We start from the raw sequence: 12,602 nt of genomic DNA on the forward strand, positions 1-12,602 counted from the left end.
ATACTTGGGGCTGGAGTCACTTCACAAATATTTTTTAATGCATTATTTTTTTCAGCTTTGGACCAAGAGTTCTGAAATAAAATGTAGTTATGATTTTAGCCAAGTTTAAGATTACTGTGAAATGTTTCTTGGTCTTAAGTAAAGGCAGCCAAATTTTACTGTATACTATGACCATACTAATAGTTAAAATGCAAACTTTGATTCACTGGATCAAATATTACCTTAGATTAGACAATATAAATTTACATTTAAAAAGACATTATAATCTGCAACATTCAGTGGGTTATACTCAAAAGGAAATTGGAGCAAAACAGTATCAACACATTAAAAATTAAACAACTGTTGTTATAAAATTATACTGCTAAAAAGAATTACCTGTTTTTGTTAGCAAAAGATTATCCAGATGTCTATCTCCAACTCCAAGGATGTAAGTAATTACACAATAACCAGCTGTAACAAGTAAATTGTAAACATCAATATAAGTACCTTTCATAAAGAGCAACAAGTTCCACACAATTAACAGCATATGATATTATCTTAGTTCTTGTTCACTAGTAATAAATCTAACAGCGAGTAGGGGCAGGGGTGGTGCTGAAGAATAATAATCAAGATTATCAGCACTGTGAAGAATATTTGAAGTAATAAATTAAAACTCTGAATTTTATTCAGTAGTGCCTAGATTTTCACTTCTTACTACACAATTATATGCTTAACACTAAAAGCCTAAATTCATTCAATATTGGCATTAAGATACTTGAAAAGAAGATTAAGTCTTTTAAGTGAAATGGATGTACACATTTTGAACTGAAGATATTCTAAGGCAACTGTAAACAAGCATTCGGCATTGATATGAATCTGAATGTATACATCAGCAGTATTCATAAACTAAACAGTAAGCCAGGCAGTGATAAATGGTGAATTGTTTAAACTGTTTTCTTGACCCATTAACCAGATCAGTTTGGAGAAGGGGAAAGAAGAAGATACTGTGAAGTAACAACTGAATTTCTGTTGCCTTTTTTTTTTTTTTTAATGAAGCTGCATTTAATTTAATGGACTGTAAATATTTTAACATTGCCATCAGTTTATGGAACAAAAACTACCCTACGTCTTTTTCTTGTCATACAGAAGCAAGCTGAATATAGCCTCACCGCCAAAAAACTCTGATGCTTAAAAAACAAGTTAAAACTTTCTACCTTAAATACAGATGACTTATTATTATATAAATGCTTTACAACTCCCTGAATTATAAAAACCCCAATTCATGATGTGGAGGGGACAGAGGTAAGATTATTGCCAGAAAGCAAAGAGTATTTAACTTCTAGTCTCCTTTAAGGATACCAAAAAGGGCAGAGAAAAGGCATTGTATATGACATGCCAGGTGCAAAACTATTGTTTTCACAGAGATTCTCACAGCAAGTATGTGTATAGTCCCCTATCTGCAGTCATCTAAATTGAAATGTCATAATACCTCATCTACCCTGTCCTTTATACTTCAGATATTAAGTTACCAACTGTAAGACTGTAACTTACCACAGCTCTTAACATATGTGTCCATCACCTCTGCACTTATTCCATGAGGGCCAGTCTCACTAGGTGCATGTTTTCTGAAGAAGTTCTGGAGGGAAGACACCAACATATTCCATTATTCTACATGATCTGAATCAAGATCTTCAGACCTGGTAGGAAAAAATGTTTAAATCAAGACCACAAATGGCCATTATTACAATCTGATAAACTAGCAACCACTCCCAAAACCCCAGGAAGATCTAATTTAATTTTGTATCGCTTTATTTATTTTGTCTTATTCATCAAATTCTTATACTCAGAAACAGACCTGAAGTTCAAACTGAAACGCAGTTTTCTTTGTTAACAGCCTCAGAAAATTAACAATGCATTGAAAAGTTACTAATTAATAACTATGAGTGCAAATATTTACAGAGGAAACTGTTTAGGCCAGATCAACAAAAGGAGCAGAAAGATTCTGTTGAATGTAACCCTTAAGTGAAATGTGAAAGAAAATTTTAAACTGGTTAACAAGGTACGAGAGAGGTCTAATTTCAGTGCTCTAAAATTTTACATGCTGTATGTAAACATACAAACAAAACCAAAACAAAACCAAAACAAAAAAACAAAAACCAACCAAACAAAACAACGCAGACTTCAGACCATCTGTGGGACAGAAATACCTCCAAAACATGAACTGCAATTTCAAAATTGTTGATAGAAGGTAAGTAACGCTCCAAATTCAAAACATCTTTTCTTTCCTGCAGATCTGTATTACTAGTCAGTATTAGATTGCTTGCTTTACATTTTTTAAGAAGTGAACATTCTTTAATAGTTACATACAGTACCCATCTTTATTAAAACAGCTGTGATCCCCAAAGTGAATAAACTGAACTGTCATAACACCTAAAAATGTTCATCTAGTTTATATCTCCTTGGCCTACAATGCCCAGCTATTTTAACATGCTTTGGCACAGGACATCTGGGCCTTGCAATGCATTCTTCCATTAACCTGTGAAGTAATCTTAGGTAACATTCTTTTGGCACCTTGCCTAATGAGATTATGTGCTTCTTAGGTCTGCAAAGCAACTAAAACAGTGGGGTACCTACTTCAGATTGGAATATGATGTTATAAGTAATTGCAAAATGACAATTTCACAAGTATTTCTAAGTATATTATTTTATAAAACCATATAATGGAATAGAATATGAATACTACGTTTCCAAGATTACAAAGGATTACCAAGAAAACACTTTACAAACTGTATGATTATTGAATGTGTAGATGTAGTTTATCACAATCTTTACGGAATGGAAAGCTCAAAAAACTTAGGCAACTTGATGCTGGTCATTGTCTGACGAATGATAAGCTTTTTTTATAGAATTATAAACATCTGATTATCTTATTTGTTAAGCAAATGATAATGACAAATTATAATAATTTATTAATCTCTGTATTTTTAATATATGTAGTTTATAGTAGCTGAGAGCTATATGCTTTGGCTCCCAGTTAGTGAGCTATGAACAAATGTAAACTTCAGTATCAACTACAAAAAAGGGAAAAAAAGGATACTGTGACAAATACAGTCTAATATAAACCTGCTGCATTTTCATTAAAAAAACTTATCAGCTTAGTCATATCTTGTCGGGGGCAGCCTGGTCTCTCCTTCTAGCAGCAAGGACGTGCTCAACTTGGCGTCTCGTAATTTGCATACTCTGTAAGCAAACTGTTACACCCCTGGGGCTAAGGACGATTTCTTCCAGGAGGGCTGGTTTCGTAACTAGAGATAAGCACGTGCTATAGAAACAGGAGTAGAAGTCGTTAAGGAGAAGAATGCTGTGAGCTAGCAGAAAATTAACTGCAGAAAAAGTCAAGCTGACCTTAGACGTTAGCCAATCATGAGCTCAATTTTTGTAATATGTATTAGGTGATTAACCATTGTGCCAATCAGCTTAAAACACGTGTCTCTCTTTGTCTGTTTGGAATATAAAATCGGTTGTTGTGTTCAATAAAGTAGATCCTAACTTGCATCGAGCTGGGTCTCCGTCTCTCAATCGCGGCAAATTGGTGACCCCGACGTGATTCGGGATTAAGAACCACCTATCTGCGTGGCATGCTGCGAGTCCCACAGAACTTTGAATGAGCTGCTGAAAGGAAGCAGGAGCCAGCATTAAGAATCCCTCCGGAGTTGTGAGGTGAGCTGTGGGAGACATGGGAAGTCAGGTGTCTTCCCCAGAGAGGGACGTGTACGAACTTATGAAAGCCCTTCTTGAAAAATATGAAAAGAATCTCTCTGGGCAAGATCTTAAGGTTATGCTCAAGTGGGTACAAGTGAAAATCCCCACTGTAACTGCTTCCAGTATATTAACGACTGAGCTTTGGGATGACGTGCGGATTAAGCTGTGGGACGCGGCTACAACAGGGAATGCTGAAGCACAGCGCATGCTCCCGTGGTGGAGGACTATCTTTGAAACTCTGAAGGCTCAGGAGACCGTTAAGAATAAAGACACTAAAGACAGGAAAGGTCTCCCGGTCGATAAGAAGACCTCGGAGCCTCTTGAGGTGGGCGCCGCCAAGTACCCCCCAGAGGATGATCCTTTTGATCCAGGACCAGTGGACCCAGAGGAGGAGCCAGATCTCTACCCTCCCGATCCCCAGGACGTATGGGCAAATATTAAACGACAAGCTCTGAAAGAGGGGGACTTGCAACTTGCGAAAAAAATAGTCGCTCCTGTTATCTATCAGGGGAGGGGGGCTCAATGGGAGGCATTATCCTTCCCTGTGGTGAAGGAGTTGCGCCGTACTGTTACCGAGCATGGCCTCTCTTCCCCATATTTCGCGAGTTTGTTATCTTCTGTCTTAGATACTTATGTCATGACTCCGCATGATCTCAAATCTCTCGCACAGTTGCTGTTAACCCCCACACAGTATTCGCTATGGGAGTCGCAATGGGGGAGGGGACTCCAAACGCATTTTTAGGAGGGGCCATTGAGGTGCACGACACCCTGAAATTAACCTGGAAAACTAATACCCCTGTCTGGGTGGATCAATGGCCCCTGCCGCTAGAAAAGCTTCGCGCCCTGGAAGAATTAGTTGATGAACAGTTATCCAAAAGACATGTTGTGCCCTCTGTAAGCCCCTGGAATTCACCTGTTTTTGTGATTAAAAAACAAACTGGCAAGTGGCGCTTGCTCCATGACCTCAGAAAAATTAATGACGCTATGGAAGACATGGGAGCCCTGCAACCAGGGCTCCCTTCTCCCACAATGATCCCCCGGGACTGGTCTCTGACAGTCATTGACCTCAAGGACTGCTTTTTTAATATCCCCTTGCATCCAGAAGATTCTCCTAAATTTGCTTTTTCAGTTCCAAGCGTCAACATGCAAGCTCCATTGCAGAGATATCAGTGGGTTGTGCTACCACAAGGAATGAAAAACAGTCCCACAATATGCCAATGGTATGTAGCCAAGGTCCTTAGCCCTGTTAGAACAAAGATGCCCTGCGTTTTATTGTACCATTATATGGATGATATTCTAGTGGCAGCACAACATCACGAAGTCATGGAGGAAGCTGTAGCCCTTGTCATAACTGCTGTTAATTCAGCAGGTCTTTGTGTTGCGCCAGAAAAGGTTCAGAAAATACCACCATGGAAATATCTAGGCTGGCGCATACGGGCTCAAACTATAGTCCCACAGCCTTTACTAATTCAAGCAGATGTGAGGACTTTGCATGATGTGCAGAAGTTGTTGGGAACAATTAATTGGGTCCGACCTTTGCTAGGAATTTCCAATGCAGATTTAAGTCCTTTATTCGACCTGCTTAAGGGGAGCACAGACTTATGTTCCCCTCGCGCTCTCAACCCTGCAGCTGTTGATTCCTTACAAAAAGTTGCTACAGCTATTACCTTAAGACAGGCACATCGAGATGCCCCTGAGTTACCTTTCCTTTTAATCATTTTGAATCCTGCTCGACAGCCTCATGCCTTGATATTTCAATGGGACTTGCAGGAGTCTGACCCGTTGCTTATCATTGAATGGTTATATTTACCGAATCAACCCACGAAAACCATCTCAACACAGCATGAAATGTTTGCATCCTTGATTGTCCGTGCCAGGCGGCGCTTGTTAATGTTGTCTGGAATGGACTTCACTTGTATTTATTTGCCTATGGTCAGTGATTATTTGCAGTGGCTTCACCAACAATCGGAAGCCTTCAGTATAGCGATAGCTGGTTATACAGGCCAACTCACTTCTCACCCACCTTCTCATAAATTGTTTAATGTTAATTTCCAGCTTGTACCTAGACCAAAGAGGAGTGACCAGCCTTTGCAAGCTCTTACTGTTTTTACAGATGGATCTGGGAAGTCCCATAAATCTGTTATCCTCTGGTGGGACGACCAGCGCAAACAATGGGAATCGGATATAAAGACAGTGCCGGGTTCCCCCCAAATCGTGGAACTGACTGCCGTCGTCCGAGCCTTTAGAAAATGGTCTACACCGCTTAATATCATCACTGATTCAGCTTATGTTGCAGGGATTGTTGAACGAGCTGAGGCGTCTGTGTTACGAAATGTCTCACATTTTGCATTATTTGCTTTGTTACAGGAGCTTATTTTTCTTTTAGATTCTCGCATTCATTCCTATTTCATTATGCATGTCAGATCTCACACTTCCTTACCTGGCTTTATAGCGGAAGGGAACCGGCAAGCTGACCTGCTTACATTACCGGTACAGGTACTGCCAGACCGCATAGCACAAGCAAAACTTAGCCACGCTTTCTTTCACCAAAATGCTGGTGGGCTTAAGCGACAATTTGGCCTTACTACTCAGCAGGCAACCAGTATAGTTGCTGTGTGTCCCGATTGTCAAAGGCACTCATTTCCTACAATAGCAGGAGGAGTTAATCCTAGAGGATTGCAAAGTTTGCAACTTTGGCAAACCGACGTCACTCATTTTTCGGAGTTTGGTCACTTAAAATATATTCACTCCTCTATTGATACCTTTTCTGGGGCATTATTTGCCTCTTGTCATACTGGCGAAAAGGCGCGCGATGTTCAACGACATCTGCTGCGTGCTTTTGCCACTTTAGGCATACCTTCTCAAATTAAAACTGACAATGGCCCTGCATATATTTCAACTGCAATTAAAAAAGTTTTTGAGTTCTTGGGGGATCAACCACATTACGGGTATCCCTCATTCCCCCACGGGCCAATCCTTAATTGAACGCTCTCATCAGTCTCTGAAACGCTTATTGCAACAACAAAAAGGGGGAATAGGGACCGTTACCCCCGAGGAACGTCTTCAGAAAGCTTTATATGTTTTTAATTTTCTGAATTGTTCTTTGATAGACAGTAATCCTCCCATAGTCCGTCATTTTAATACGAATGCTTCGCTCGAACTGCAAATCAAGCCGCCCGTGCTGATCCGAGATCCAGAAACAGGTACAGTCATGGGACCTTATCCCCTTATTACATGGGGTAGAGGCTATGCTTGTGTTTCTACAGAGAAAGGGCCTAGATGGATTCCCGCGAAGAGCGTACGACCTTTTCGTGAACCCCTGCCACAACCAACTGGAGTCGGACCGGAGTGCTCCAATCAGAATTTTGGACAGCAGACAGAAGAACTTCCCGGAAACATCACAACTGAAGAAGGAATTACATGAATAAGTATCGAGAACTGTCCATTGCAGAAATTACCTGTGGTTCATGTGAAAATTGTGACCCTTGGGTTTTGTGTGAATGTTATACTTGTGCGAAAAAGTGGATTTTTGGTCTTTCAGTCAGCGTTTTGCAGCCTCATTGTTCCTGCCCGGAGCTGCTGCTGGCAGAGCTTTAGCAACTCTAGACAAACTAGGCTGCTGGCTTGCAAAACAAACTAACGCTACAAGTCAGGCACTGTCTGGTCTCTTATACAGCAACTCAAAGAGGGGGTTTCCAAACTTCACCAAGACGATAGTTGGGATTGGCTGGATAAACTGTTTGGAGGTTGGGACCTATCAGGATGGTTGAGAAGCCTTGTAAAAATGATTGTGTATGCTTTAGTCGTTTTTATTGTTTTGTTACTTTGTTTACCCTGTTTTTTGCAGTGTGTGCAGAACCTGATAGCCAGTTCAGTGAAAAGGGTCCTTATTGTGCAACAAGAAGGGGGAGATGTCGGGGGCAGCCTGGTCTCTCCTTCTAGCAGCAAGGACGTGCTCAACTTGGCGTCTCGTAATTTGCATACTCTGTAAGCAAACTGTTACACCCCTGGGGCTAAGGACGATTTCTTCCAGGAGGGCTGGTTTGTAACTAGAGATAAGCACGTGCTATAGAAACAGGAGTAGAAGTCGTTAAGAAGAAGAATGCTGTGAGCTAGCAGAAAATTAACTGCAGAAAAAGTCAAGCTGACCTTAGACGTTAGCCAATCATGAGCTCAACTTTTGTAATATGTATTAGGTGATTAACCATTGTGCCAATCAGCTTAAAACACGTGTCTCTCTCTGTCTGTTTGGAATATAAAAGCGGTTGTTGTGTTCAATAAAGTAGATCCTGACTTGCATCGAGCTGGGTCTCCGTCTCTCAATCGCGGCAATATCTCATATGACAATTTGGTATGTTTTTATCTAAGTATATTTATCTCAAGCAGCTGAGCTCTGCAACCTAGCCTGTATGCTGTACTTGAAACTAGCATGAATTTTGTGTACCACTATTCACTTATGTGTCCCTACTTAATTCCATGACAGTTACAGAAAGTCTGCTGAAGGAAAAAAAAAAAAAAATATCCCACAGTATCTATGCATTCACTATGGCAGGGAAGCAGAGTTCTGAAACTATATGAACAAATCATATAGCTGTTCCACCAAAACAATCATTAAAACGTACTCTGAGAAGGTATCAAGCCAAAACTACTGAATGAACAACAGAAATACTTTAAAACAAAACAGCACAGAAAAGTGTCATGCATCTTCCATTCACCATCACAGCAAAGCCAGGATTTCAATATCACACCTCAATTACACCTTAACTATTTCAACGGTATTACTTTTAGCATGTAATACTCACATGGTGATATATTTTTTTGAAGCAAAACATCTGATGTAAATAACCTTTTGTTTCAAGCTTTAATTTGTCTTCTAACAACAGATAAAAAATTAGTTGAGAGAATAAAGACTTCTGTATGAGGTCTAAGCCTACAATTTATACTGTATGATCAGAAGCTGACTTCATCCTCCATCACATACCTGTATACTTTCCTCAGTAGCAAGAACTTCTGCAACTGGTACTGACTGAATAAACTGCATGAAGCCTGTGGCAGAAAACAACCAAAAAAGAAAATGTCCAATGCATAGAACTTTCAAGTTACACTGTAACACATGTTTATTAAAGGACAACACTAATACACACTTTCATTCAACTGTTTCTCATCAGCAAAATAGTGTTTTGTCCTAATTTTCTGCCTTCAGTAGTTTTAAAACAACTTGCCATTAACACCAAATTACATTGCAAAAAGGACTCTTCCAAGATTTCATGAAAAGATCAACGGCTTTCTAAATATTTATCCGGAATGTATCTAAAAGCATAGCCAAGTTTGATTTTGTTTTGTCTTTTTTCCCCCATTTCATACAAAGATTTATAAATAGGAGTGTTAAAAGTTATTTGTCCAAGATTACACAGCCAGCTAGCAGCAAAGATAAGACTACTGATTGTCACATACTCCAAAATCCAGGATTCTTTTATAGAGATATTTGAGTCACCTATGGAATCCTGTGGTCACTGAGGTTGTTTACTTCCATGACTTGTATTGCAACACTTTCTTACACTTTTGACCTCCTTTTTAGAATGCTGTACTAAGCAAAACCTCTCTCGTGAAAATAGTGTGTCACAACACAGTGTATGAGCAGAGGGAAGAGATTCCTCCCAATACTGTATCTTTAGGAAATAAAAGTATCCATACCATGTTTTGTACTAGTTGCCAGCACTTTATAAGGTGTCAGCTTCAAATCCAGATTCTCTTTTCTTAACAGCTGGAAAAAAACAACACACAAAAGCAAAGATTAATGAAACAGAAAGGCAGCTTCTATTTCTAAAATAAATGTCTATTGGACATCTTCACTGTTCTTCACTGAAATTAGTAATGAGTGAAAGCCTGTTTCCCAATTTATTTATTTATTTATTTTTAAATTCTACCCAGGATCGTTGCACATCTATAAAGAAAAAAAGCCACCTAAGATCTGAGAACCCTGGAGTGTATTAGCAACATCAGCTGCATCAACAGTTTTTAACAGTCTTGCTTTAGACAAAGAAAATCAAGAACACAGAAGGATAAGGATGTCGATTGGTAATTCTCACCTTATCCATAAGTGAAATAATCTGAAGAATAAGTTGATCTTGACGTAAATCATCACCATGCTTAAAAATTACAGGATATTTGCCTCCATCTTCTGTCTTGAAGAATAACTGTGCAGGCATTAACGCACTCTGGAAAAGGAAACTTATTCAATTAAGTTGGTTCACAGCTATGTTCATATTAACATGTTCCTACAATACAGTTATAAAATATAAATCTTTGTTTACTGCACTGTAGATCAGAAGTGAATTAAACATGTAACAGGCCATAGGACTCAAGTATCAACTTCAGTTACATAAAGATTTAGAATGGATCCATTTGAATATCAACAGTGTGGCAGTGAGCATCAGCACTCTTTCCATGTTCCTCAAGTTTGGTAAAAAAGAAGCAATTTTAGGGCTTCTAAAAAGCAGTTACTCACTGTCTAGGACTAAACAGTTAGAACATACCGTTTCCAGTTACCAAAAGTGTGATGTAGGCATGTTTTTAAAAAAAGATACCTTAAGACTTTCCTTTTTTTAGTGAGGAGTGTGAAGGATACATTCCCCCCCTCACCTTCCCTCAGCAGCAAAGGAGGAGAGGACACAAGTATTCAAGTTTCCTCTGTATACATGTAACTCCAATCAACATAGAAATACTACGCAAAAGGTCACAACAAAACAAATTTAAACTGACCAGATCAAAAAGAGACACAATTATAGGATAAACATCAAAGAAATGCTAGAGGCTAGACATATTAAACGTTTAATTGCTTCCTTAATCTATTTAGTAAAAGCAAAAATGTCTTTTTACATTGTTGTTTGAGAAAGCCAATTTAATTGTTTGCAATTTCTCTGCATAAAATGGTTTGAAGGGGATCAATTACCTACATGAATGACTTCATCTGTTGAGACTGACCAAGTCACTTCCCTCAAAACCAAAACAAAAAAAATCCAGCCAGGGATAGAGTTTAATAATTCATCAGTCACATTAGATTTTCATTCAATGAATGCTTCAGAATTATTACAATCCATAAATAAAGGAAAAAATATTTAAATTGTCCTACCAAAGCTGCCATGTGATGTCCAAGAGCACCTAAAATTAGTCATTGTTCCCTCTTAAATCATCTCTGATTTTGAAACAAGTTACATCTCATATTTTTGTTCCTAAATTTTTACATGGCTACAGAAGACCATGTAGAAGGCTACCGGACTTGAGTTTGTCCTGACCAGGTTAAGCTGTTCTTTATTGACAGAAAATATTTAGTTGCTGTTCCAGCAGTCTTTTCATCAACACTCTTCCCCCAACCCTGAAGTCACATTGACACTAAAAGTTGGATCAAGTTTGCAAAATCTTGTTTTCATGACAAGATCTTTGCAATGTTGCCTACAACCTGAGGTGCAAGAGCATGAAATTGCAGAAGCATACTCTTCAATGAGACTAAATGGTACATGAAGAAGCAAATCAAATATGGGAAACCAAGAGACAGTATGATAGAAAACTATACAAAAATGTTCACCTCGTGCTTTAATTAAACACAAATTATATTACAGTCAACAAGCAGCCTGTTGAAGTTTGAAGCTACTGGACATAATAAATTTATGACCTAGTAGAAATGATGGATTAACACTGGTTGTCACAGCAGCTTGTACACGTTTTAACTTGCAGGGAATGAATCCCGGATATAGGCCTGACTTGTAAAGCACGTTTTTGTCATCTTAAACTACATCACAGTCACCTATATGAGTTGAAAGTACATTTATAAAGAGGTCCTACATCATTAGACACAGGTAGTAACTTACATTCCAGGCAATAACCTACATTCCAAGTAGTATAGGAAGCAAAATAACCCCAGCCTTTTCAACAGTATATTGACTGCTTATAAACTAGATTAAGGGATGGCTATGTGATCACAAACAACTGCTATGGAATGTTTTAAGGACCTCCTACCACTCTTCCAGCTACTAAGGAGAAAAATTAGCTCTATCCCAGCCCAAACCAGGACAACCATTCACAGGGATACAGAATCTACCTGTCAACTCACTGAAGCTGCATGAAATTGACAACCTTATTGCTTTTCAGTCTCTACCAATTTAACATTTTTATTTTGCAATGGGATAGATACATACATGTAGCCGAAATGCAGCACAGCTGACTTGATTTGTATGATTTTGATCTAAGTGGTATTCCTGTTGAACACAATCTAACTAAAGTTCAAAGAAATTCTGACTTGAGCTTAGAGGCTTCATAAACTTTATAAACTGTATCAGACTTATAAAAGTGTCTTTAAAGTTTGCACATTAACTTGAAAAAAGTTTCACAAAGAAAACAGAATTGTATAACCGCTTTAACAGCACATTACCGTTACATTTTGCCTCAACCATGTCAGCCCCTTTAAATCTTTCAACTGATGTTTCTAAGCTTATTGCTCATAAGATTTGTTTGTATTTCAACTACTCAGAAGATGTCATTTACCTTGAAGAGTGTGGCTTTTTCAGGGATTATCCCCTTAATTTTCACCTGAGGTTCCAGGGGAAGTGGAATAAGTTCCATATCTGCTAAATTCATCTTTTCATTATCTGCTAATAGTGCCTGAAGCCTCTCATTCTAAAAGAGTAAGAATAAAAATTTGTTTAAAAAAACCCAAAACAACATAAACCAATTATGAAGTATATATGAACAAAAGTCATTTAACAAAGGATGTATTATTAATAAATATTCAATTTATTATTTACTCTTCCAAAGAATCAAGATTTCCTCTTAAAATTCAGTGAAATAAAATTTCTCTATCTGCA

At 38.4% G+C, this 12,602-nt stretch overlaps 1 protein-coding gene across 4 annotated transcripts in view; it reads right to left on the reverse strand.

The window, feature by feature from the left end:
• The window catches only part of PIK3C3 (phosphatidylinositol 3-kinase catalytic subunit type 3), an 88,426-nt gene that overhangs the window by 40,619 nt on the left and 35,205 nt on the right, over positions 1 to 12,602 (reverse strand). For all 4 annotated transcript variants that reach the window (XM_033011122.2, XM_033011121.2, XM_033011124.2 and 1 more), the window contains 6 exons: positions 12,283 to 12,414; positions 9,831 to 9,959; positions 9,436 to 9,505; positions 8,723 to 8,787; positions 1,531 to 1,615; positions 376 to 450 (listed from right to left, as the gene is read on the reverse strand). In XM_033011122.2, coding sequence (XP_032867013.1) covers positions 376 to 450; positions 1,531 to 1,615; positions 8,723 to 8,787; positions 9,436 to 9,505; positions 9,831 to 9,959; positions 12,283 to 12,414 — 556 coding nt within the window. The remainder of the gene's footprint in view (positions 1 to 375; positions 451 to 1,530; positions 1,616 to 8,722; positions 8,788 to 9,435; positions 9,506 to 9,830; positions 9,960 to 12,282; positions 12,415 to 12,602) is intronic.

Source organism: Tyto alba, unplaced genomic scaffold, assembly GCF_018691265.1.
Source record: "Tyto alba isolate M040663 unplaced genomic scaffold, T.alba_DEE_v4.0 Super-Scaffold_42, whole genome shotgun sequence".
NCBI classification, from domain to species: Eukaryota; Metazoa; Chordata; class Aves; order Strigiformes; family Tytonidae; genus Tyto; species Tyto alba.